The 25,864-nt window shown below is 45.1% G+C and overlaps 3 protein-coding genes and 1 pseudogene across 3 annotated transcripts; 1 reads left to right on the forward strand and 3 right to left on the reverse strand.

Moving 5' to 3' along the window:
* The first annotated feature begins 6,888 nt into the window (after window positions 1-6,888).
* Window positions 6,889-8,752, forward strand: LOC103629350 (two-component response regulator ORR22-like; annotated as a pseudogene).
* Window positions 8,753-9,627: 875 nt separating this feature from the next.
* On the reverse strand, window positions 9,628-11,029 carry LOC118472295 (probable histidine kinase 2). The gene is made up of 2 exons (XM_035960280.1): window positions 9,950-11,029; window positions 9,628-9,843 (listed from the first exon to the last, which is right to left on the reverse strand). The coding sequence occupies exons 1-2, from the start codon at window positions 11,009-11,011 to the stop codon at window positions 9,628-9,630; spliced, it is 1,278 nt and encodes a 425-aa protein (XP_035816173.1). The 5' UTR covers window positions 11,012-11,029.
* LOC109940133 (probable histidine kinase 2) lies at window positions 11,027-12,341 on the reverse strand. The gene has a single exon (XM_020539225.2). It carries the CDS (start codon window positions 11,714-11,716, stop codon window positions 11,033-11,035), a length of 684 nt encoding a protein of 227 aa, XP_020394814.2. The 5' UTR covers window positions 11,717-12,341; the 3' UTR covers window positions 11,027-11,032.
* On the reverse strand, window positions 12,329-12,867 carry LOC109940412 (probable histidine kinase 2). The gene has a single exon (XM_020539942.1). It carries the CDS (start codon window positions 12,656-12,658, stop codon window positions 12,329-12,331), a length of 330 nt encoding a protein of 109 aa, XP_020395531.1. The 5' UTR covers window positions 12,659-12,867.
* Window positions 12,868-25,864: the final 12,997 nt, after the last annotated feature.

The following is a 25,864-nucleotide window of genomic DNA, read 5'->3' on the forward strand; positions in this document are numbered from 1 at the left end:
GTATCAGGATTTGAAGCAAAAATATTGGTGGTATGGATTGAAGAGAGATGTGGCTATGTGCGACGTGTGTCAAAGAGTTAAGGCTGAACACCAAAGACTAGCTGGGCTATTACACCCACTAAAGATACCCGAGTGGAAGTGGAAAGAGATTGGTATGGATTTTATTACTGGATTGCCTCGCACCTCGAAAGGATGTGATTCTATATGGGTTATTGTGGATAGACTGACCATAGTGGTTCATTTCATTCTGGTCAAGACTACTTATAAGGGATCTCAATTGGTAGAGTTATATATGGCTCGGATTGTGTCTCTACACAGTGTACCAAAGAAGATCTTTTTGGATAGAGGATCACAGTTTACCTCCAGATTTTGGAAAAGTTTTTATGAGAATATGGATACGAAGTTGAATTTTAGTTTGGCCTACCATCCTCAGACTGATGGACAGACTGGAAGGACTAATCAAGTGTTGGAGGACATGTTGAGAGCTTGTGCCCTTCAGCATGGTAGTAGTTGGAACAAGAGTCTACCTTATGCTGAGTTCTCATATAATAGTTACCAGGCCAGTCTCAAAGATGTCACCGTTCGAGACTCTATATGACAGGAAATACAGGACTCCTCTATTTTGAACCAGACTAGAGGAAGACAGTTCTTTGGACGTGAACTTATTCAAGAGGCAGAAGAACAAGTCTGTATAATTTGGGAGAATTTGAGGATAGCTCAGACCAGACAAAAGAACTATGCTGATAATAGAGGGAGACCACTGGAATTTGAGAATGGAGGTTATGTGTACCTCAAGATGTCACCACTGCGTGGAATGAAGAGATTTAAAGTCAAGGGCAAATGGTCCCCTCGCTATATTGGACCATTCTGAGTTTTTAGGCAAGTTGGAGAGATGGCCTATCAACTCGAGTTACCTTATAATCTAGTTGATGTGCATAATGTAATCCATGTGCCTCAACTAAAGAAGTATCTTCGTGTCCCTAAGGAACAATTACCAATGGAAGAGCTCAGTGTTTAGGGTGGTTTGACTTATACAGAGTATCCGATCAAGATTCTTAACACATTGACTCAAGTTACAAGAAACAAGGTAATAAAGATGTGCAAAGTGCAATGGAGCCAACACGGAGATGACGAAGCTACTTGGAAAAGAGAAGAAGAGCTTCGCATAGATTTTCCCCACCTTTTCCCTAGATCTTCCTAAATCTCGAGGACGAGATTATTTTTAAGGGGGTAGGATTTGTAATGCTCAAATTGTAAGGGTGAATAAAAAGTATAAATTGTCTCCTTAGAATATATGCGCATCTCCATTTATCATCACATGTGACTGGTCATGTTTAAAAATGAGTAAAACGTCACTACGACACAAATAAACCATTGCATCATTTTGGGATTTTTGTTTGTGCATTAAAAGCAATAATAATATGAATAAAATGTAATGATAATGGAGTGAGGATTTAAAGTAAACCCTAAATCGAAAATTGATTTGAAAATAGAAAAGAAAGGATATGAAAACGTAAATAATATATATAATTATATTTCCAAAATTGGTACTCCTAATCTCACAAAATAATTTGAGGATAATTTGGCACAAGATTTGAGTTTAAATCTGAATTGAAAATGGATTTTGGAAATAAAAGAAAAAGGAAAGAAAACAGAAAAGAAAAGAAAAAGAACAAGAGTAAAATACAACTTGGGCTGGCAGACCCTAATTTTGGCCCACAACCGAATTCGTCCGCGCGACCCACCCCTACTCTTCCACCGCGCGCACCTGCGGCGTGGGCTGGCGCTTGCACGTGGGTCCCCACCGTCGGTCTCACACCTGCGCGCATCGGTCACTTGCTGGTAGGCCCGGTGTGTCAGCCACTCCTTGCGGCGGGCTCATTTCCTTTCTCGCTGTCGCGCGGACCCCGCAACTCAGTCTCCTGGCGCGTGCCGTGGCCTGCTTGTCACTACTGGAGGGCCATCCTCGTCAGGAGCTTCTTCTTTCCTCGTCCTTGGATCCATCGCGTCGCCTGTGCCCAGAAAATAGGATCGCGTCGCCTGTGCTTCGGAGTGGTTCCACTCGATGCGGAGGCCTCGCCGAGATCTCGGGCTGCGTCCGCCAACCTCAACGGACTGCGCGCATCTCGGGCTGCTACGACCACATATGGACCAGCTGAACGACCTCGCCCCGACCATAAAGCCCTGGTTCCCAACTCCTTTGCCCCCTTCGTTTCAGTTCCAAGCCACCATAGTCGCTGTTCCGAGCCTAGAATTCGGACATGGTTTCGTCGTGCAGCGGCGAGTCACCACAGAGTCTTGCGCCGTCCACCATCGCAAGGAAGAACCGCGGATCCGCTCCGCTCCGGTGCTGGGGGTCTACTCATCGTCCTCTGGTGAGAATGAATTCGCCGCGCCTCTTTCTCCGTCCCCAGTGGTGTTTCGTCTGGTTAGGCTTGGGAAACACTCAGTCTGTAGCTGGAATTGATCACCGGCATTGCATTTCCGCCATGCGCCGTGGACTGAGCCCGGTGCTTGACGACGGTAGAAATTGGTAGGGGAAACGAGTTCTTAACGTCATCAATTGGGCGAGGAGCGAAGTAATTAGGAGAGGGAGGTCTGGATGGCCGGAATCGCCGCGCGCCGGAGGAATGTCGCCGCGGGCCTCTGTTTCACCCTCCCTAGTCGTCCGAGGTGGAAGAGCGTTCGCACGCCGTGGGTTTGGAAGTGGATGGCTAGGATTGAATCTGGTGAGGGAGACAACCCTGGATCGTTGGATGACCTTCGAACGATCGGGATTAGGGCATCGCGTACCGATTGGCTCGGTTTGGTAGGAGCCGTCGATCGCGTGATCTGCGCGTAGGATTAGATTCTGGGTTCATAAAAATCCTGGCCATAGGATCCAGATCGGGTGGAATCGGTGCGCTACCGACATGTGGCGCGTCTAGTTTAATCTGCGCCATCGGTGGTTGATCGAATGGACCCGATTTCCCCATACCGCTTCGACATATGTATTATGCGTATGAGTCCCTATGTTTAGTCAAAATAGAACCCGCCGTCCACCCTAGGTTTGGGCTGAGTCTGGGGAACAGTTATGATTTCGCCCCCGTATTTTTATAGATTTAGTGCTCGGTCCAGATAGTTAGAAAATCAATAAATTCATTTGAAAAGTACTTATTAATGCAAAAATAAATACAAAAGTGTGTTTAATTCATAGAAAATGCATACTTAGTCCAAATTTATTCATTCCAATTCCTATAATTTTGTAATAATGTTGTTTATCACATAGTGTCTCTGTTTTGACATGGAAGTCACATTAAAATTTATTTCTTAGTTAATCTGATGTCAATCACATAAAACCTTAGGAAATTCGTATCTTCTTCGTTTTAACTCCGATTTGATCCGTTCAAGTTGCGTTAGTCTCGTAGCAACGAGTATATCATTATCATGCAGTATATTTTTATGTTTGGTGTGATGTTAATTTTATCTATACCATGTTTGTTGTATTGCTACGACTAGCGCGAGGACACGTGTCATCTGAAAAGCAAGTTGGTACCTGGATTCTCAAGTGCCAGGCAAGTTGTGCCCTTGATCACTTACTTTTCCCAGCCATGTTCTTATTAAATTTAATGATCTGCATAGGTTAATTTTGATGGGAGCCTTTATGTTACCCCAGTTTTGATTACCTCTATACCTTGTTCACCCCTGAAATATTTTTGGGTAGTACTTGCTATTGCTTTATGTGGATTGGGTATGGAGATACACTATTCATGATTATTCTGTTATTATCTTGTTATTATTACTGTTCATGTTAAGATCATTAAATTAATGGGAACATGGAGCGACCACCCGGGAAAACAGTGCTACCACAAGGGTATAATGGGACGCCCTTGGCTGATTAACTAGGAAAGCTAGTGGAGGTCTTCCTTACCCGAAAGGGGCAAGGGCAGTAGGGGAGTGGTCAGTGTAGGGAGGTCCTTGGGTTGATTTTGCTGCGATGGCGGTCAGGCAAGAACCCTGCATTGGAGCTTCCTATAAACTATAGCGGGATTTCTGAAGCTAGTGGAACTTTGTAAAGGCCTCGTAGTGTTACCCTGCCTCGCCTCCTCGGTAGAGGTGTATGGGATTGGCCATCTCTTGGCAGATGGGTAACATGACTTGTGGGTAAAGATGCGCAACCTCTGCAGAGTGTAAAACTAGTATACTAGCCGTGCTCACGGTCATGAGCGGCTCGGACCCTCACATGATTAATTATGGAACTTAAATTTAATTTGACATTTGCATCGCATTTGGGATTATTTTACTATTACTTTCATTTATTATTATAAAGGTTTGGTATTTACTTACACTTAGTAATTGCTAATAAAATTTTGACCAACTTATAAAAGCAATGCTCAGCTTCAGCCTTTATTTCATTGATCAGCCTTACACTTCATGAACTCCCACTTTTGGTGAGTTCATGCCACATTATTCCCCACGACTTGTTGAGCTATGAACGTATGTGAGCTCACTCTTGCTGTCTCACACCCCCCCCCACAGGAGAAGAACAGGTGGTCGAAGAGGAGCCGCCTAACACTGAGGAGTTCGATCTGATCTAGGTGGCGTTTCTCAGTTGACATTGGCGCCGACGATCCTTAGTTCGTTTTATGGTTATACCTTTATTTTGTAATAAGTCTTCCGCTATGTAATAATTACTCTGATGTTTTGTGACATTTATCTCTATACACTCTGTTATTATATATGTTGTCTTCTTGGCGCATGTATGAGATGCACCCGGCTTTGTCCCTTAAAACCGGGTGTTACAGAAGTGGTATCAGAGGAAATGTTGACTGTAGGACGAAACCTAGATAGAAATGGACAACCCTCACTTACTTACCTTACTCTGACTCATTCTATACTTATCTCATCTTGATCTTGTCTCACCTTCTACTGTTCTACTCTGATCATTCTTATCTTTGCTACTCTAAGACAAGAAGGATTTCACACCTTGGAATCCTACACTTATGATCTTTTAAGAGATAGAGAACCTAAGACAAAAATAAAACTATTTTCTCTATTTTAAAAATGTTGGGTATCCACTTATTTATTGTTTAGTAAATAGTTAGATATTTTGTTGTTAGTGTTTATTAAAATAGTTAGCTAGTTTGTTGCGTAGTATATTGTTAGTGTTTAGTAAATTCTTAGTGATTATATAGTTACCATTTTGTTTAGCGCATTGATATTACATGTTTTCTGTGTTGGCAACCATCGTGTTGTCGTTTATTCGCAGGTTCTATAAACATCACTTTACAGGGGAGGTGCTGCCAAATTTTTTACTAACAATTGGTTTTTTTGTACGTAGGTGTTCGTCCGACTTAACCTTCTCCACCGTTAGCTGGACTCGTACGCGTTCTCAGGTATACATAGTTTTCGTACATTATTTATAGATTATGTAATTTCGTTTGATGTGTTCATTTAATATTTACTGTATAGTTATTAGTTAATATATATTTATTACTTAGTAAGTTAGTAGGCTTAAGTATATAGCCATTATTGAGTTAGTAATCCATTTTTGCAATAGATGGACAGCCTAGTAGGCTTAAGTATACAACCACTCTCTGAAACGACACTTACGCCACCCGTATGGCTGCAGGAGAAAAAATTAGTAATTAATTGTAAATAAAAACTAGTTCATACATTTAGCGTATCAATGGGCTCACATAATCAATGTTCGGACAACAGAACTGCTTGTCATAGTCTTCGTCGATGACAGCACGGTCTCCACAATCGCATCGAGGCGGTGAGTCCATCCGTCTTTCTGTTGCTACCTCTTTCTCCGCATCCGTCATTGGTGGAGGATTCGGGGGAGGAGGTACCCAACGCTTAAAACGCTCATGACTGGTCCTTCCACTCAACCAATTAACGAAAAGAAGATATCGAGGGTCAAATTTATCAGGACCATCGATCCACTGGAAAAAGAAACACCTCTGATGTCCCTAAAATAATGGAAAGATGCACTATTACATATCTACAAAATAATGAATGCGAACAAAATTAAGTGACAAGTCATAAGCTACGTACGTCCAAAGTGCCACAAAGGTAGTAGCAGCGAGCAGCCGTGTCTGGATGTTGTGATTGATGTACCCAAGCCAGTCTGCCACAGTCACAGTTAGGCACGGGGAGTTCAGGAGGAACATGAGCATCCTTACTAGATACGTCCGGATATAACTCCCGAGGACGACCTTTCTTCTGACACAACGCCTCTCGATACATGTCTTTCATCTAATAAACGATTATAATTATCACTTGTACCTATTATGCTTTATAATAAGTTTACACAAACTAATAATCGAAATGATAATATAATAGGTGTATACAAATTATTAAACTAACAACCCAATATACAAAACGAATCAGTTGGAAATCATACCTTGGTCTACGAAGTGAACCAACTCAAATCTTTGAATCCAGCAAATTTTGACGAAGTTTGGAAATGGGATGAAATGAGCTGCTCTCGGCCAGCCGCGCGGGCGTTTTTATAGGATTTCGTAGCTCGGCGCCAAGATCTGTGGCGCCGAGCTACGAGGCCGCGTCGCAACTAGCCGTTGCTGCCACGCCATAGCTCGGCGCCATAGGCTGTGGCGCCGAGCTGCGCCGCCACGTCAGAGCCAGGTCAGCCCTAGACGCAACTAGCCGTTGCTGCCACGTCACAGCTCGGCGCCATAGGCTATGGCGCCGAGCTAAGGGTCCAAATCTGAGTTTAAAATTTATTTAGGTCTAAACGTGATTTTACTTCTGTTTAAGGGCTAAAATACAAAAAATTCGGTAATAAAGTGGCGAAGCCGCGCGACGAGAATGTCACAGACTCAAATAACTCGATGAGACACCCGTCGTCGAAGACGAGTAGACGACGCGCCCTGCAGCTTGCGTATGACCACCTGCCGGCCCCAGCTTCGAGAGCTGCAGGTTAGCCGCGAGACAGACCTTGGTCGCGACTGAGAGCCCAGCACAACCTCTTCCACGCCGAGCAGTTGAAGTTCACCGCCACGTTTGAATCGGCTCGCCGCTGCGGCCGCGTGCCGAGGACAAGTCTGGGAGGGGCGGAGGGCGCCGCTGGTGGCTCCCTGCCTCCGGACGCGCAGGCGACAGGGAGAGACAATGTGGGCGAGCTCGCGGTGGCGTCCTCGCCCCAGCCGTTTTCGGCGTCGCGGCGGACGAAACTTCACCGAGAACACGCCAACGGGAGGAAGAAGAAGGAAGCAATCGTCAGACGGATGTAACGTTCCCCTGCATCTGCATCTGTAGCCGCCACAGTAAGGGGAGGGGATGGTCGCGGGAACCGTTGAGGAGAGCCTAGGGGAGAAGAGATACATGCTATTTCCACATGTAAAATGTGGATGCTAATCATGTACGTTTTGTGCAGTGTTGTCGGTGAACGGGGAGACGCATCGAGCAGCCTAGGAACATATGGCAGGATGTTGTGAGAAGGATGTTCAGTAAGCGCGAGCGTAGCAATCTTGACATCTACAAAGATTTCAACCAACTTACCAAGCGCGGATTCATGGCATGGCCATAATCAGATTAATGTTGGGGCCTCTGACCAAAGTGGGAGGATCAGCAAGAAGAGGAAGGAAAGTATAGCAACGGTGGGGAGAATGATTTTCAAGAAGATGACGAACCCTAGGCAACTAAGAAGCCAAGAGTTGTTTGGTCAGTCGAACTGGTCGGAAATTTGTTGCGGTTGTCAATCAGCTTGGAATTGATAGTAAGAACTAAGAGCTGTCAACCCTCCCTTTTGCTTTATGTTATTGCCCTCGCATATTGCAGCAACTCATTTGTGATTCTTCCTTTATTTTGTCGTTGTTGCAGAAGCTGTACCAAAAAGAATCCTTGAGCTGATGAATGTGGAGAAACTCACCAGGAAAATGTCACGGGCCATCTTCAGGTATGGCATTGGCATGCTCTCCTGGCATTAATTGCTACCACAGCTTTACTTCCTCTATCTATTTATAGCTTGAATGTATATGAACCAAAACCTTGATGGGAAGTGAGTCTAGCATCATGAGCCAAACCACCAAATGTTGCTTACCATAAATTGTGGTATATACTTATGTTAATGTCTAATAAGATAGTGTTGTGCGATCTGCAGAAATACAGGCTCTATCTCAAACGATTAAGTGTTGTGGCGTCACAGCAAGCTAGCATTGTTGCCGCTTTTGGAGGTAGAGACCCCTTATTTCTTCACATGGGAGCCTTTGAAGGTCTCCAGGGTTATCAACCTTTTGCACCCTGTGCTGCTCTATCATCCTTCAGCCCACATGGCTTGCTAGGTAGAACTAGCGCGGCAACATTCAGGGTCCCGGAACTTGCTCCTGCCATGACAGTGCAAAGTGCTACCAACAGTGGCATAATAAGTCGTTGTGCTGGTGATGCAAACAACTTTCAGCTTCCCGGTTTACAAGAAGACCAACAAGCACATTTGGGGCAAGGTTCGGCCACATCTCTTGGGCTGCCCCAACTCCAACAGAAGTGGATCCAACAAGAAAATAATGACATGTCTGTTGTGTTTTCTGGGAGTGCACTGGCTAACACTCTATCTGGTGAACTCCAGAGACTTATGAGCAGTTCATTGCCATGCCACCACAGGAACTGGTGGAACAAAGTTTTTGCATTGGTAAACATGCCTGTTTGTCCATCCGGTAGCTTAACAGCATCATCCAGCAATAACAAGGATGGTGGTGCTAGTTATTGCAGTAGTGTTGCTCGCTCCTGATGCTGGGAGACATCCAAACTACGTGCAGTTTGGGGAGTTGCAGGCAACTCTAGACGTGACACGAATGAAATTAAACAGGACCATCTACATCAAGGATTGAGCACTGGAAGTTTCAACCATAATATTGGAGCCTGCATGACGGAACGGACAAATCCAAATGTGTCGTACCTTATGTGCCACAAGTCAAGCCTAACACCATGGCATCTGATGATAAACTGAAGCAGAGGAATATTTATGACTTGGGGACTGCAAACCTCCATGGTGCTTTTAGCTCTACTAGTAGCTGCCTGATGGGGAAATGGAAGTGATTATGGCTAGGTAAAAAGGAGCAGGTATAATGCTCCAACTTCGTATCATTGGCATCTTAAAATTTACCAAAAATTGTTTCCACGTGACACTTGTGCAAATGTTGGAGCCCTAAGACAACACCACCAGAATTGATTTCACTGACTTTCCAGAAGAATGAAAAATACATTTTTAGATGAGAAGTAAAAGTCAAATGCAACTGAGCTAGTTATGACTGACGGCAGGACAAATACAGATGAGAAGTAAAGTCCAGGTGAACTTGACGCACCGTACCATTGTGTTGCTACTAACTTCGGTTGATCTCTATGGCTTAGCGCTCAGTCAAGGAATGACCCTGATGCCGCCATGTATTTTGACAGGGCACAACAACCTATTGGTCATGGCCCTTTGTCACATCGCGTGAAATAAAAGACACGACGAATGCTAATAAACTCTAAGCATAGGGTACAAAGACAACTCTAGGCATAGGGTACTAGACACTACAACTGCATGCAATGACCAGATGGATACTTTGAGCTCTGATCATCGCCATCCTAGTCACTGAAACCACTGATTTCTTGAGTTGTGCACCCGATGCAGAAATGCTATTGTCAATTCTGACCTTTATAAACACTGCAAATAGCTTCCACAATCTTCTTCTGCAATATTGGCTTTGTCAGGTGAAGATCCATCCCTGCATCAAAAGCCTTCTGCAGATCCTCCTCCATGTCATGCGCGGTTAATGCGATAATCGGAGTGTGAATTCCGTAGCGTTGTTCTTCCTCACGGATGAGTTTCGTTGCTTCATAGCCATCCATTTCGGGCATCTAAAATCAAACAAGAAATACTACAAGTGTCAGGCAATCATCACTTCATCAAACACAACATTGCGTGCCTGCACATGTAGAATTAAAAAGTTTTGGTTGAACGAACCTGGCAATCCATTAAGATGACATGGTAGGGCAAGGACACTATATCCTCTTTAGAAGCATTGGCTTGCTCAAGAGCTTCTCTGAGCAAGTTCACAGCCACAGCTCCATTTTGAGCTACTGTGACAAGTGCTCCAAGCTGGTTTAGGACTTTCTTTTGGATTGTTTGCAGCACTAGAGTGTCTTCAGCCAGCAAGATTTGCATCCCGCTTAGCGGCTTATCATCTTCAGGCTTCTGCTCCTGAGCCAAGCATGAAGCTAATTCAGTTGATGCATTAGTTTCTTGCACGCAAGGAACAACAACATCTGGCAAACCGTGCTGCTGGCTGTTCCCAGCAATCCCAGGGCCAACAACATGAGAAGACTGTGCTTGTGCATTTGAAACCTGGAGGTCTCTCAAGGTCATAAGGAGAGTGAAAAGGCGAGACCCGTGCACTGGCTTTCGCAAAACGAGATCGCAACCTAGGTCCTTGAGCTTCCTCAGATCATTGGAAGGGGTCTTGATATCCTTGAGCAAAACAACTTTGCATGGGGCTTGATGCTTGATTCTGGCAAGTTTGGCCATCTCCTGGAAAATTTCTTCCGTTTCACCACCGGACACATCGATGACAATAAGGATACCGGAAGGAATCCCCCCAAGGCTGACTCTCCTGATACCAGTGTTGTTCCTCAGCTGGTTCACCTTCTCCTTGAAGCTGAAGCATCGGTCGGCGTTGTTGTAGTCCATGGCAATGATGGTTGTGCTATTGCTCCGCACCTTCTCCAAGGTGGAGCCGATGAACTTAGCCTGCGGAACCAGCCAGACCTTGACACCAATGCTCTCCATCCATGTCTGCATGATCCTCCTGGTTTCATACCCACGAACGTACAGAATGCAATGCACACCCTTGAAGTTGTTGGCTTCTTGAAACGCTGAGGCTAGGTTCAGTGTACCTGATGGAACCGATGGTCCTTCTTCTATGTCTTGAGGTTGTTGCATCTCGCTTATCTTTAGGAGCACGTTGAATGCGAAGCATGTTCCCCTTTCCCCAGGCTCTTTGTCCTTGATGCTAATCTCTCCTCCCATCAGACGTACCTTTGATCAAGATCAACATAGATCATTAGAAAAATGAACAGGAGATACATATATATATGTATATTGTACGTATATTGGAGTGTGGTAACTTACAAAGGATTGCACAATTCCGAGCCCCAAGCCTGTGCCTCCTTGGCCATTGTTCACCTGAACATAGTTTTCGAACACAGACATCCTATTCTCCTTGGGGATCCCAATGCCAGTGTCAACCACTTCAAAGTAAAACTCAACCAAATTGGGGTCATTCTGCAAATGATCTTGGTGACTAGGATCCTCCTGTGCCCTGAAGAAGCATCCGAAGGAACCGCCGCTGGCATGTCGTGGGTGCATAAACCTTGATGGAGCTCTGACATTGCTCCCGACGATCGGCCGGGTTGCCCAGCACCGGAGTACGACGTGTCCTTCATCGGTGAACTTGAGGGCGTTGCCAAGCAGGTTGTCCAGGATCTGCTTGAGGCGCTTGCTGTCTCCGATGACGGCTGTGCATCTCAAGACCGAGAAGTCGCAGGGGTCCCAGACCACCTCGACCCCTCGCTGGACGCCCGTCACGTTGGCCATGTCCACCGACTCCTGCAGGACGTCCGCCATGGTGAACTCGGCTTCCTCTAACTGCATCTTCCCCGCCCCCACCTTGCTTGTGTCTAGAACCGAGTTTAGAATATCTGTAGAAAACAAATCAAGCTTATCCATCAACATAACCTACTAAATTTGTTCTACAAATAATATACGACAGCTAGCCCTATTTGATAGATAAGGGCATGTACAACCTAGACACTGCTGCACGGTACTACAAGTATAAGACACAACTAAAACACAACATAATACAGTGGTCATGTCTAAAACATGTGTCTTACGATATTCATTATACCAATCAGAGCATTCAATAAATTAAAGTGATTAATCAGCTAGTCTCCTGTCTCGAACATAGAGCTAAGACACTGTGTCTTCATCAAAATACATATCTTGAGTTTTTTTACATTTACCCCCCTAGACATACTTTAAGACACAACTTAAAACACCCATTGTACATGCGCTAATCTGTAGCCTGGTTACTGATGAAACACCTACGACGAACTCCGTCCCTGTAGCTGCCGCCTTTCCTAGTATAGATCACGATTTTAATCCTTCCTATTTTAGCTTAGCAAATACAGTAGATCACGATTTTTTGCTAGTATTAACTGGTAGACCATATATATATTACACCGAAAACATATCTTGTTAGTCGCACCAAGATTACTACTTTCCTACCTTGACGACGATGATCAAAACCTGATGGAAATTATTAACTCCATAATCAGATGGTCTAGACTAACCGAACAGTTTGTTGGTGCAGACACCCATCTGATCAAGGTTTTCCATGATGCCGGGGACCGACTGCACCTCCGGACGGGACATGTCCACGAGGCCGGCGATGGCGGACAGCGCGGACCGGATGTCATGGCTGGCACTGGCGAAGGCATTGCTCTTGAACTCCGCCTGCCGCAGTGCCTCCTTCTGTCGGGCTAGGTCGACGTTCAGCGCCATCTCCCGTGCCGCCGCCCACCGCAGCGCCCGCACCGCGAGGGCGCACGACACGGCAGCCGCCAGCACCAGGACGCACGCTAAGAAGACCACAGACACGCACAACGCCTGGAGCATGTGGCCCTGGATCGAGGGGCGGAGTACCAGCCGGAGTGCCTGTGGAGGACGATGACGGCGCCAGGACTTATTAGGAAGCAAGCATGCATGTGTTAGATTATTAGATCAGAGAAGACAAGCACGCTTGGTCGTGAAAGGAAAAATTAATATACATTATTATTATTATGAAATGCCTGCGTATCATATCCCTATTTAATTAGGAAAGGCGATCGAATCGATGCTATCATGGAAAGGATCAAGTAATATCTGTCGGAAGGCCGGATTGCATCGCGCGCGTTGTATATACTACTGATTCTGTTGCAAACGTCATTAATAATTGCCGAAAAAATAGCAAACACATGCATACGTACCACTTGTACTCCGGAGACGTCGAACGTGGTGCACGCGGCTTTGTACCGCCGGTACTTGGGGCCCCCTGGGACGAGCTGGCCGAGCTCGGGCGTGGCATCGTCAATGGCGGAGGCGGCGCACGTCAGCCTAGAGAACGAGAGCTTCTCCTCCGCCGTGTCTTCGGCTGTGCCGTACTGGTAGCCAAGCGACAGAGGTTTGTAGTTGGTGGTCGCCGCTGACGCCACCTTGTCGCCGACCGCGTAGTACACGTTCAGGCCGTCCTGGACGCCGATGCGGGCGGCGGCGGCCTCGAATACATCGTGGACGGCGATCGCTGCCGAGACCACGCCGGCGGCGTCGCCGACGGGCGCGGAGAAGAAGAGCATCCGGACGTCCGGGCGCGCCCACCCTGCCCGGAGTGACGCGGGCGAGGCGTTCTTGCTCGCGACGAGGGCGGCGTCCTTGCTAGCGGCGACGGCTGCCGACCCGACTAAGCGGCCGGTCGCCGGGTCCACCGCCTGGGTGCACCACCTCTTCTGCGAGTCCGTGAACAGCGCTCTCGCTTCGCCGTGCTCCGTGCGGTAGAAGGCGAACGCGTGGCCGTCGGCGCCAGCGTACGACACCTGCGCCAGCAGCGGCTGCATGGCGAAGGCCATGAACATCTTGGGCCTCACCTGCCATGTACACGTATCCAAGCAACCACGTGTCAGGTACATATAAGAAAAAAAAAAGAACAACTATATGGAGACAACAACAGGAATGGAAACAAAAATAAAGCTAGCATGCACTTGAGAGATGGAAGCCGGTGATGATTCATTGCTGCTCGCGGGGTTCCGCATGGCGTCGGCGATGGCGGCGGCGGAGCGGTTGGCTTCGAGGAGCGGCTGCAAGTTGCCGGCGACGTGCCGGAGCGCCAGACCCATGCTCTCTACGTTGACGTCATCTTTAGTTCTCGCTGTTTCCCTCAAGGAGAGCAAAAGCATCACAAGACTTGGTACCGTGACGACTCCGGCGACCGCCTGCATGCAGAGATGTGAATGCGAGTGAGGAAGATAGCAGCTATCATAGTAAAATCCACACATTTTTGCGTTTTGTATGGAACCTTCTTGTCTAATAAAAACAGCGGCGAATCTTTGCTGTCGTCCTTCTAAAATGGTATGAAAACTTCACTCGTGTAGTCGTGTGTTCATTTTCCGTTTCATGGGTTTCCTTCTTTATTTGCAAGAAATGACCAGGTACAATGTTACTTGCATTATCCCCAACTAACTAGTTGCCATATATAGATAGTAATACTTCTTCTAACGGGTAAATAAGGTGGTGTTTGATTTCTAATGACTAATTTTTAGTCTCTTTAATTTGTTCCTTTTTAGTTCGTAACTTACTAAATATGAAAACGAAAACTATATTTTAGTTTTCATGTTTGATAATTTAGGAACTAAAATAAAATAAAGAGACTAAAATTAGTTACTAGAAACCGAACACCCTCTAAAGCTCTCGTTTATCCCGAGGAAAATATTCTCAAAGGCAAAGGCAACCAAATTCTAAGGGTGGATGTAGGTTCTCTTTTTTAAAAAATACTACACCAAAACGATCGTAATATAATCTAGGACTGAATAAACACATATATAACCAGATTCTCCAAAGTGTCCGCTCTAATACATATTCCTCCCTCTCCCTCCAACTCCCACCACCGTAGCAGTTCTAGAAATATATACTAAAAATATCTATTTATTTTCTATATTTGTAGGCTTAGGAGGCCTTATACAACACCCACCCACACAAAGAAAAAGTCTGTTCAACATATTTGTAAAAATGCTCAATTTAACTCACTAATTATTTTTACTAGCAGCATCATACACTATTATAGTAAAAAATAATTTTAGATGATGTTTAAGGTTAGCCACGGTAAAACGAACATAGTAGGAAGCTGCAACTACGAATGGAACAAAAAGAGTCTTACCAGAGGCAAAAACATACACAAGTACTGACCGAGAAGACATTTTTTTGCTTCTCTATTCGTTTCAACAGTCGTCATGACTTTTGCCTACTCTTTTTTTTTTGCCTTTGACCAGTGAGTTGACGAGTCTATTTGGTCGCCGCCGCCTTTTTATAGACGCCTCGAGCTCGGCTGGGAAACCAGGAGATAGAAATCCACTAGCGGTTTGGCTGCACACCGCCTCTGGTTTTGAGCGATCCGTGCGCGCGGTTTCACTCTCCCTTGTCGGCAGCAAAATAATATACACTCCATGTCACAACGTCTGCTGCAATTAAATATTGGCTAAATTACAAAAATCAGCAATCCAAAGGATTTTTCTTTTACTGTTGAGATATTTGTCACGTGTGTGTGGACGTGAGGCGTGTTTCAGCTCGGGCTATGGACCAGGAGCCCTCTCACGTATACTCATGGTGTGTGTGTGAGTGCCAACCATACATCATGCTGTCAAGTGTTTTAAGGGGGTGTTTGGTTTTAGAGACTAATTTTTAGTCCCTCCAATTTATTCCACTTTAGTCACTAAATTGTCAAATATGGAAACTAAAATAGAGTTATAGTTTCCATATTTTGCAATTTATAGACTAAAGTGGAATAAAATGGAGGGACTAAAAATTAGTCCCTAGTAACCAAACACTACCTAAACTACATGGCTTATATTTTATAAAATCTTTTTTTACTAAATGTCCTTCTGGCTTGATTTCTTTCCACTTATTTGCATGGTCGTCATATTGATTCTTATAGATATACTTTGACCAAGATATATGTCTAGCTATAAATTATTACTCGAGATAGACATAAAAAACTGCGGCTACAAAACCAGAAAACCACTATAGGTGGTCCCCAAGCATTGTCCCAAAACCAATTTTGAACTTTGGCTAATAAACTTTGTGAATATGATCGAACATACAAATGGCATAATGCAAAAAGTGTGTATAACATAATATATATATATATATATATATATATATATATATTTGACAACTATACTACTTCACATTCACATATACATAATAGTCACTGATAATCAAGGCAGAAATAACATAAGGTACCACATACATGCCATCACAATAGTTTTTCTTGTACAAGTGGTAGTTATTTTTCATTTTGAATTATTGTATGAGTTATGTTATGTGACTATATTTGTGCATATGCAAAGTACATGTAATGACTTTATGGGTAAAAGCCATTACGTATGAAGTGAACTTGCTCGTTGGTTTTAGCATACATTCTTTGTTGTAGAGTAACGATAAAATTAAAGCGTGTGTTCTTTAGTTGTAGAGTAACGATAAAATTAATGCATGTAATGCGTTACTTGCTCCAAAAAGATGAATATTGTCAACATATGCATTATTTATAAGATGTATAAGAAGATAGTCTACTTCAACGATTTTGTGCATAAAGAGGATTGTTCCATAGAGTTCCATGTGTGTTTTGACAAACATGACTATCTTATAACGAGGTTTGTATTTTATTTTCTCTCACTTCACATTGGGACTTTTCAACTTTCTCTACAATATTCTACAAGTGTTCTATAGTGTTAGTACCACTAGTATTTTCTCTAAGTGGTCATCGATGTATGTAGTATAACATCCACCTTCCCAACAATTTTGATAGTTGCCAACTATGTACACCCCAACAAAATAACTATCCAAATTTTCATAGTTAATAAACCATATCTACTAAATTGCGTGTTTTGAAGTGTTTATAAACTCTACTACTCTAAGGCCTCTCTACTCATAGCTAGCATGTATTGTAACATAACACTTTTTTAGTAAGAAGAAATGTTTATACAAACTCTTTTTTAATGCTTAATGCCTAAAAGACAAGGCTCTTTCTGAGAGCACCTAGAGGGGGGGGGGGGTGAATAGGTGATCCTGTAAAAACTTCAAACTTATAGCCACAAAACTTGATTAGGTGTTAGCACAGTTTATGCCACGTGGCTAGAGAGGAGTCAAAACACAATAACCACAAGAATCCAATCAAGCACAGAGTGACACAGTGGTTTTATCCCGTGGTTCGGCCAAGACCAACACTTGCCTACTCCACGTTGTGGCGTCCCAACGGACGAGGGTTGCAATCAACCCCTCTCAAGCGGTCCAAAGACCCACTTGAATACCACGGTGTTTTGTTTTCCTTTCACTATCCCGTTTGCAAGGAATCTCCACAAATTGGAGTCTCTTGCCCTTACAAGTATATGATCACAAATGAAACACAGAGCAAGGGAGGGAAGCAACACACACAAATCCACAGCAAAAGCGCACACACACGGCCAAGAATCGAGCTCACAAGACTATCTCAGAGTTCTCACTTAGAACAGAGCTCGAATCACTTAGAAACACAAACGAATGCGCAGAGACTTAGTGTGGATGATCAAGAATGCTCAAAGGTTGCTTGTGTGTATCCTCCATGCGCCTAGGGGCTCCTTTTATAGCCCCAAGGCAGCTAGGAGCCGTTGAGAGCAAATCCGGAAGGCCATCCTTGCCTTCTGTCGTCGGGGGCACCGGACAGTCCGGTGCACACCGGACACTGTCCGGTGCCCGATTTGTTTCCTTAAACGGCGAAGACGACCGTTGCAGACCGTTGGCAGATCTGGCGCTGTTGGCGCACCGGACATGTCCGGTGCACACCGGACAGTCCGGTGCCGTCTTCCAACCGTTGGCTCGGCCACGTGTCCCGCGCGGATTGCGCGGCCGACCGTTGGCCCTGGCCGACCGTTGGCTCACCGGACAGTCCGGTGCACACCGGACAGTCCGGTGAATTTTAGCCGTACGCCGCCGGCCAATTTCCCGAGAGCGGCCAGTTCGAGTCGCGCCAGCCTGGCGCACCGGACACTGTCCGGTGCACACCGGACAGTCCGGTGCTCCAGACCGAGCTGGGTCTTGGCAGCCAAGTCCCTTCTCCTTTTCTCTATTCTTCTTCTTTCTGTTTCTAACACTTAGACAAATATATTAGTACTTAAAACCAATGTACTAAGGCTTAGAAACATACCTTTACTTCATGATTTTCACCTTGTTCATCCATGTACATAAATTCCCAATTAAGCACATGTGTTGGCACTCAATCACCAAAATACATAGAAATGGCCCAAGGGCACATTTCCCTTTCAATCTCCCCCTTTTTGGTGATTTATGCCAACACAACATAAAGCAACTAGAACAAGTGCAAACTCACTTCAAATAAAATAAATTTAAGTTTTATTCAATTTTGGCATATATGGATCATCCTTTGCCACCACTTGGTTTGTTTTTGCAAATCAAACTCAAATCTCTAAGTTAAACACACATGTAGAATCATTCCAAAAGAGATTGATCAAAGATTTCGAAAACTCCCCCTATTTCCCATAATCAATACTTCTCCCCACAAGAAGCCAATTATTGACAAGAGAGACAACATAAGAATTTTGACAAACCAAAAATTCTATTCTACTATTTTCAAAATCTCTCAAGTGGTAGCTGATCCATTTATCACTTTGGCCTTTATTTTCTCCCCCTTTGGCATCAAGCACCAAAACGGGATCAATCTTGGCCTGTGAACCCCATTGCCTCACCAAAGTCTTCAATTAAGAGCAAATGGTAATAAGATTTCATGAGATGAACTTGGAATTAGTTACCCTCTCATCGGAGTGCAGTGGAAGTCTTTCATGGTCCAAGTCCACCTTTTCCCTTTCAATCCTCCTTCAAGACTAAATTATCAAACTCAAGCACATGGTTAGTCTCAAAGGGTCAAGTTGTAACACATCTCCCCCTACACATGTGCATCACTTTGCAACGGACTTGTGAGGTCCAGGGAGTGTTTGTACAACTTGAGCACCATAATAAGCAACATAATGCAAAAAGGAACATGATCAAAAGCATAACTACATGTATGCTACAATTCAATCCAGGTTCCGCGAATCTAAGACATTTAGCTCACTACGCAACCTGCAAAAGGTCTTCTCATCTAGAGGCTTAGTGAAGATATCGGCTAGCTGGTTCTCGGTGCTAACATGAAACACTTCGATATCTCCCTTTTGCTGGTGGTCTCTCAAAAAGTGATGCCGGATGTCTATGTGCTTTGTGCGGCTGTGTTCAACAGGATTTTCCGCCATGCGGATAGCACTCTCATTATCACATAGGAGTGGGACTTTGCTCAGATTGTAGCCAAAGTCCCTGAGGGTTTGCCTCATCCAAAGTAGTTGCGCGCAACACTGTCCTGCGGCAACATACTCGGCCTCAGCGGTGGATAGGGCAACGGAGGTTTGTTTCTTAGAGTTCCATGACACCAGGGACCTTCCTAAGAATTGGCACGTCCCCGATGTACTCTTCCTATCGACCTTACATCCAGCATAGTCGGAGTCTGAGTATCCAACTAAGTCAAAGGTAGACCCCTTTGGATACCAGAGTCCGAAGCAAGGCGTAGCAACCAAATATCTAAGAATTCGCTTCACCGCCACTAAGTGACACTCCTTAGGATCGGATTGAAATCTAGCACACATGCACACGCTAAGCATAATATCCGGTCTACTAGCACATAAGTAAAGCAAAGAACCTATCATTGACCGGTATGCTTTTTGATCAACGGACTTACCTCCTTTGTTGAGGTCGGTGTGTCCGTCGGTCCCCATCGGAGTCTTTGCGGGCTTGGCGTCCTTCATCCCAAACCGCTTTAGCAGATCTTGCGTGTACTTCGTTTGGGAGATGAAGGTGCCGTCCTTGAGTTGCTTCACTTGGAACCCAAGGAAGTAGTTCAACTCGCCCATCATCGACATCTCGAATTTCTGCGTCATCACCCTGCTAAACTCTTCACAAGACTTTTGGTTAGTAGAACCAAATATTATGTCATCGACATAAATTTGGCACACAAACAAATCACCATCACATGTCTTTGTAAAAAGAGTTGGATCGGCCTTCCCAACCTTGAAAGCATTAGCAATTAAAAAGTCTCTAAGGCATTCATACCATGCTCTTGGGGCTTGCTTAAGTCCATAGAGCGCCTTAGAGAGCTTACACACATGGTCGGGGTACCGTTCATCCTCGAAGCCAGGGGGTTGCTCCACGTACACCTCCTCCTTGATTGGCCCGTTGAGGAAAGCGCTCTTCACATCCATTTGAAACAACCTGAAAGAATGGTGAGCGGCATATGCTAGCAAGATTCGAATTGACTCTAGCCTAGCCACAGGAGCAAAGGTCTCCTCGAAATCCAAACCTGCGACTTGGGCATAACCTTTTGCCACAAGTCGAGCCTTGTTCCTCGTCACCACCCCGTGCTCGTCCTGTTTGTTGCGGAACACCCACTTGGTTCCCACAACATTTTGCTTCGGACGAGGCACCAGTGTCCAAACTTCATTGCGCTTGAAGTTGTTTAACTCCTCTTGCATGGCCAACACCCAGTCTGGATCTAGCAAGGCCTCTTCTACCCTGAAAGGCTCAATAGAAGAGACAAAGGAGTAATGCTCACAAAAATTAACTAATCGAGATCGAGTAGTTACTCCCTTGCTAATGTCACCCAGAATTTGGTCGACGGGATGATCCCTTTGAATCATCGCTCGAACTTGAGTTGGAGGTGCCGGTTGCGCTTCTTCCTCTATCACTTGATCATCTTGTGCTCCCCCTTGATCAAGCGCCTCCACTTGAGGTACCTGTTCGTCATCTTCGGTTGGGGGTTGCACCATAGTTGAGGAAGAAGGTTGATCTCGTTCATCTTGTTCCTGTGGCCGTACTTCTCCAATCGCCATGGTCCGTATAGCGGCCGTCGGAACATCTTCTTCACCTACATCATCACAATCAACAACTTGCTCTCTTGGAGAGCCATTAGTCTCATCAAATACAACGTCGCTAGAGACTTCAACCAAACCCGATGATTTGTTGAAGACTCTATACGCCTTTGTATTTGAGTCATAACCTAACAAAAACCCTTCTACAGCTTTGGGAGCAAACTTAGAATTTCTACCCTTCTTCACTAGAATGTAGCATTTACTCCCAAATACACGAAAGTACGATACATTGGGTTTGTTACCGGTTAGTAGCTCATACGACGTCTTCTTGAGGAGGCGATGAAGGTAGACCCTGTTGATGGCGTGGCACGCCGTGTTCACGGCTTCCGTCCAAAAGCACTCGGGGGTCTTGAACTCTCCTAGCATCGTCCTCGCCATGTCGATGAGCGTCCTGTTCTTCCTCTCTACCACACCATTTTGCTGTGGTGTGTAGGGAGCGGAGAACTCGTGCTTGATCCCTTCCTCTTCAAGGAACTCCTCCACTTGAAGGTTCTTGAACTCGGACCCGTTGTCGCTTCTTATCTTTTTCACTTTGAGCTCAAACTCATTTTGAGCTCTCCTGAGGAAGCGTTTGAGGGTCCCTTGGGTTTCAGACTTATCCTGCAAAAAGAACACCCAAGTGAAGCGGGAAAAATCATCAACAATAACTAAACCATACTTACTTCCCCCTATGCTTAGATAGGCGACGGGTCCGAAGAGGTCCATATGCAGCAGCTCCAGGGGTCTTGAAGTGGTCATCACATTCTTGCTGTGATGCGCTCCTCCCACCTGTTTCCCTGCTTGACAAGCTGCACAAGGTCTATCTTTTTCGAATTGAACATTGGTTAGACCTATCACGTGTTCTCCCTTTAGAAGCTTGTGAAGGTTCTTCATCCCCACATGTGCTAAGCGGCGATGCCACAGCCAGCCCATGCAAGTCTTAGCCATTAAGCATGCATCTAGACCGGTCTCTTCTTTTGCAAAATCAACTAAATAAAGTTTGCCGTCTAATACACCCTTAAAAGCTAGTGAACCATCACTTCTTCTAAAGACAGACACATCTATATTTGTAAATAGACAGTTATACCCCATATGACATAATTGACTAACAGATAGCAAATTATATCCAAGACTCTCTACTAAAAATACATTAGAGATAGAATGCTCATTAGAAATCGCAATTTTACCTAACCCTTTTACCTTGCCTTGATTCCCATCACCGAATACAATTGAATCTTGGGAATCCTTATTTTTGACGTAGGAGGTGAACATCTTCTTTTCCCCCGTCATATGGTTTGTGCATCCGCTGTCAATAATCCAGCTTGAACCCCCGGATGCATAAACCTGCAAGGCAAATTTAGGCTTGGGTCTTAGGTACCCAACTCATGTTGGGTCCTGCAAGGTTAGCACAAATGTCCTTAGGGACCCAAATGCAAGTCCTGTCTCCCTTGCATTTTGCCCCTAACTTCCTAGCAACTATTTTCCTATCCTTTCTACAAATAGCAAAGGAAGTGTTTAAAGCACAATAAATTATGGAAGGTTCATTCACTACTTTCCTAGGAGCATGAATAACATTCTTTCTAGGCACATGAGCAATATTTCTCTTAGGCATATCCCTATCATGCTTATAAGAAGAACTAGAGGCAGACATGGCATGAGAATCATAAACATGTGAATCAAAATCATTATAAGCATTTCTAGCATTTCTCCTATCATAATACATAAAAGCATGGTTCTTTTTAGCATTACTAGCCATAGGGGCCTTCCCTTTCTCCTTGACGAAGATGGGAGCCTTATGGCTTGTTAAGTTCTTGGCCTCTCTCTTGAAGCCAAGACCATCCTTAATTGAGGGGTGTCTACCAACCGTATAGGCATCCCTTGCAAATTTTATTTTATCAACTTCATTCTTGCTAGTCTTAAGTTGGGCATTAAGACTAGCCACTTCCTTATTTAATTTGGAAATTAAAACTAGATGTTCACTACAGGCATCAATATCGAAATCCTTACACCTAGTGCAAATCTTAACATGTTCTACACAAGAATTAGATTTATTTGCTACTTCTAACTTAGCATTTAAATCATTGTTAACACCTTGTAAAGTAGAAATGGTTTCATGACAAGTAGATAGTTCATAAGAAAGCATTTCATTTCTTTTTACTTCTAAAGCATATGATTTTTGTGCCTCTACAAATTTATCATGTTCATCATACAATAAATCCTCCTGCTTTTCTAAAAGCCTATCCTTTTCATTCAATGCATCAATCAATTCATTGATTTTATCTATCTTAGATCTATCTAAGCCCTTGAACAAGCATGAATAATCTATGTCATCATCACTAGACTCACTATCACTAGAAGAAGCATAAGTGGAGTCTTGAGTACTCACCTTCTTCTCCCTTGCCATAAGACATGTGAGACGCTCGTTGGGGAAGAGAGCCGATTTGTTGAAGGCAGTGGCGGCGAGTCCTTCGTTGTCGGAGTCGGAGGAGGAGCAATCCGAGTCCCACTCCTTTCCTAGATGCGCCTCGCCCTTTGCCTTCTTGTATTGCTTCTTCTTTTCTCTTTTGTTCCCCTTTTCCTGGTCACTTTCATTATCGGGACAGTTAGCGATAAAATGACCAAGCTTACCGCATTTGAAGCATGAGCGCTTCCCCTTGGTCTTGGTCTTGCTTGGCTGCCCCTTGCGACCATTTAGCGCCGTCTTGAATCTCTTGATGATGAGAGCCATCTCTTCATCGTTGAGTCCGGCCGCCTCAATTTGTGCCACCTTGCTAGGTAGCGCCTCCTTGCTTCGTGTTGCCTTGAGAGCGAGAGGTTGCGGCTCGTTGATCGGACCATTCAAGGCGTCGTCCACATATCTCGCCTCCTTGATCATCATTCGCCCGCTAACAAATTTCCCAAGAACTTCTTCGGGCGACATCTTGGTGTACCTGGGATTTTCACGTATATTGTTCACCAAGTGAGGATCAAGAACGGTAAATGACCTTAGCATTAGGCGGACGACGTCGTGGTCCGTCCATCGCGTGCTCCCGTAGCTTCTTATCTTGTTGATAAGGGTCTTGAGCCGATTGTATGTTTGCGTTGGCTCCTCGCCCCTTATCATTGCGAACCGTCCAATCTCGCCCTCCACCAACTCCATCTTGGTGAGTAAGGTGACGTCGTTCCCCTCATGAGAAATCTTGAGGGTGTCCCAGATTTGCTTGGCGTTATCCAAGCCGCTCACCTTATGGTATTCATTCCTGCACAAGGAAGCTAGAAGAACAGTAGTAGCTTGTGCATTCTTATGAATTTGTTCATTAATGAACATGGGACTATCCGAACTATCAAAATGCATTCCACTCTCTACAATCTCCCATATACTAGGATGGAGAGAGAATAGGTGACTACGCATTTTGTGGCTCCAAAATCCGTAGTCCTCTCCATCAAAGTGTGGGGGCTTGCCGAGTGGAATGGAGAGCAAATGAGAATGTGAACTTTGCGGAATACGAGAGTAATCAAAAGAAAAGTTCGAATTAACCGGTTTTCTTCTCTCGTAGTCGTTGTGGTCCTCGTCCTTTTGGGAAGAAGTAGACTCGTCGCTGTCGTAGTAGACGATCTCCTTGATGCGCCTGGTCTTCTTCTTCTTCCCTTCCTTCCGTCTTTGGCCCGAGCCGGAGTCGGTAGGCTTATCGTCCTTCGGCTCGTTGACGAAGGATTCCTTCTCTTTGTCGTTGATTACTATACCCTTCCCCTTAGGATCCATCTCTTCGGGCGGTTAGTCCCTTTGTGAAGAGAACGGCTCTGATACCAATTGAGAGCACCTAGAGGGGGGGGGGTGAATAGGTGATCCTGTAAAAACTTCAAACTTATAGCCACAAAACTTGATTAGGTGTTAGCACAGTTTATGCCACGTGGCTAGAGAGGAGTCAAAACACAATAACCACAAGAATCCAATCAAGCACAGAGTGACACAGTGGTTTTATCCCGTGGTTCGGCCAAGACCAACGCTTGCCTACTCCACGTTGTGGCGTCCCAACGGACGAGGGTTGCAATCAACCCCTCTCAAGCGGTCCAAAGACCCACTTGAATACCACGGTGTTTTGTTTTCCTTTCACTATCCCGTTTGCAAGGAATCTCCACAAATTGGAGTCTCTTGCCCTTACAAGTATATGATCACAAATGAAACACAGAGCAAGGGAGGGAAGCAACACACACAAATCCACAGCAAAAGCGCACACACACGGCCAAGAATCGAGCTCACAAGACTATCTCAGAGTTCTCACTTAGAACAGAGCTCGAATCACTTAGAAACACAAACGAATGCGCAGAGACTTAGTGTGGATGATCAAGAATGCTCAAAGGTTGCTTGTGTGTATCCTCCATGCGCCTAGGGGCTCCTTTTATAGCCCCAAGGCAGCTAGGAGCCGTTGAGAGCAAATCCGGAAGGCCATCCTTGCCTTCTGTCGTCGGGGGCACCGGACAGTCCGGTGCACACCGGACACTGTCCGGTGCCCGATTTGTTTCCTTAAACGGCGAAGACGACCGTTGCAGACCGTTGGCAGATCTGGCGCTGTTGGCGCACCGGACATGTCCGGTGCACACCGGACAGTCCGGTGCCGTCTTCCGACCGTTGGCTCGGCCACGTGTCCCGCGCGGATTGCGCGGCCGACCGTTGGCCCTGGCCGACCGTTGGCTCACCGGACAGTCCGGTGCACACCGGACAGTCCGGTGAATTTTAGCCGTACGCCGCCGGCCAATTTCCCGAGAGCGGCCAGTTCGAGTCGCGCCAGCCTGGCGCACCGGACACTGTCCGGTGCACACCGGACAGTCCGGTGCTCCAGACCGAGCTGGGTCTTGGCAGCCAAGTCCCTTCTCCTTTTCTCTATTCTTCTTCTTTCTGTTTCTAACACTTAGACAAATATATTAGTACTTAAAACCAATGTACTAAGGCTTAGAAACATACCTTTACTTCATGATTTTCACCTTGTTCATCCATGTACATAAATTCCCAATTAAGCACATGTGTTGGCACTCAATCACCAAAATACATAGAAATGGCCCAAGGGCACATTTCCCTTTCACTTTCCATTTCATTAATAATAAGAAGTAACATGATACTGATGATTACAAATTTTAATAGGAGACAAATTAACTTAAATTCACATGTCATTAT

The sequence above is a fragment of the Zea mays genome, chromosome 6 (genome assembly GCF_902167145.1).
Source record: "Zea mays cultivar B73 chromosome 6, Zm-B73-REFERENCE-NAM-5.0, whole genome shotgun sequence".
Classification (NCBI taxonomy): Eukaryota; Viridiplantae; Streptophyta; class Magnoliopsida; order Poales; family Poaceae; genus Zea; species Zea mays.

Coding starts and splice junctions, on each gene's coding strand:
- LOC118472295 (XM_035960280.1), bottom strand. CDS start 11,011: ATGGGAGGAGAGATTAGCATCAAGGACAAAGAGCCTGGGGAAAGGGGA. Junction 9,844..9,949: donor TCATCTTAATGGATTGCCAG/GTTCGTTCAACC, acceptor GTTTGATTTTAG/ATGCCCGAAATGGATGGCTA.
- LOC109940133 (XM_020539225.2), bottom strand. CDS start 11,716: ATGTTGATGGATAAGCTTGATTTGTTTTCTACAGATATTCTAAACTCG.
- LOC109940412 (XM_020539942.1), bottom strand. CDS start 12,658: ATGCTCCAGGCGTTGTGCGTGTCTGTGGTCTTCTTAGCGTGCGTCCTG.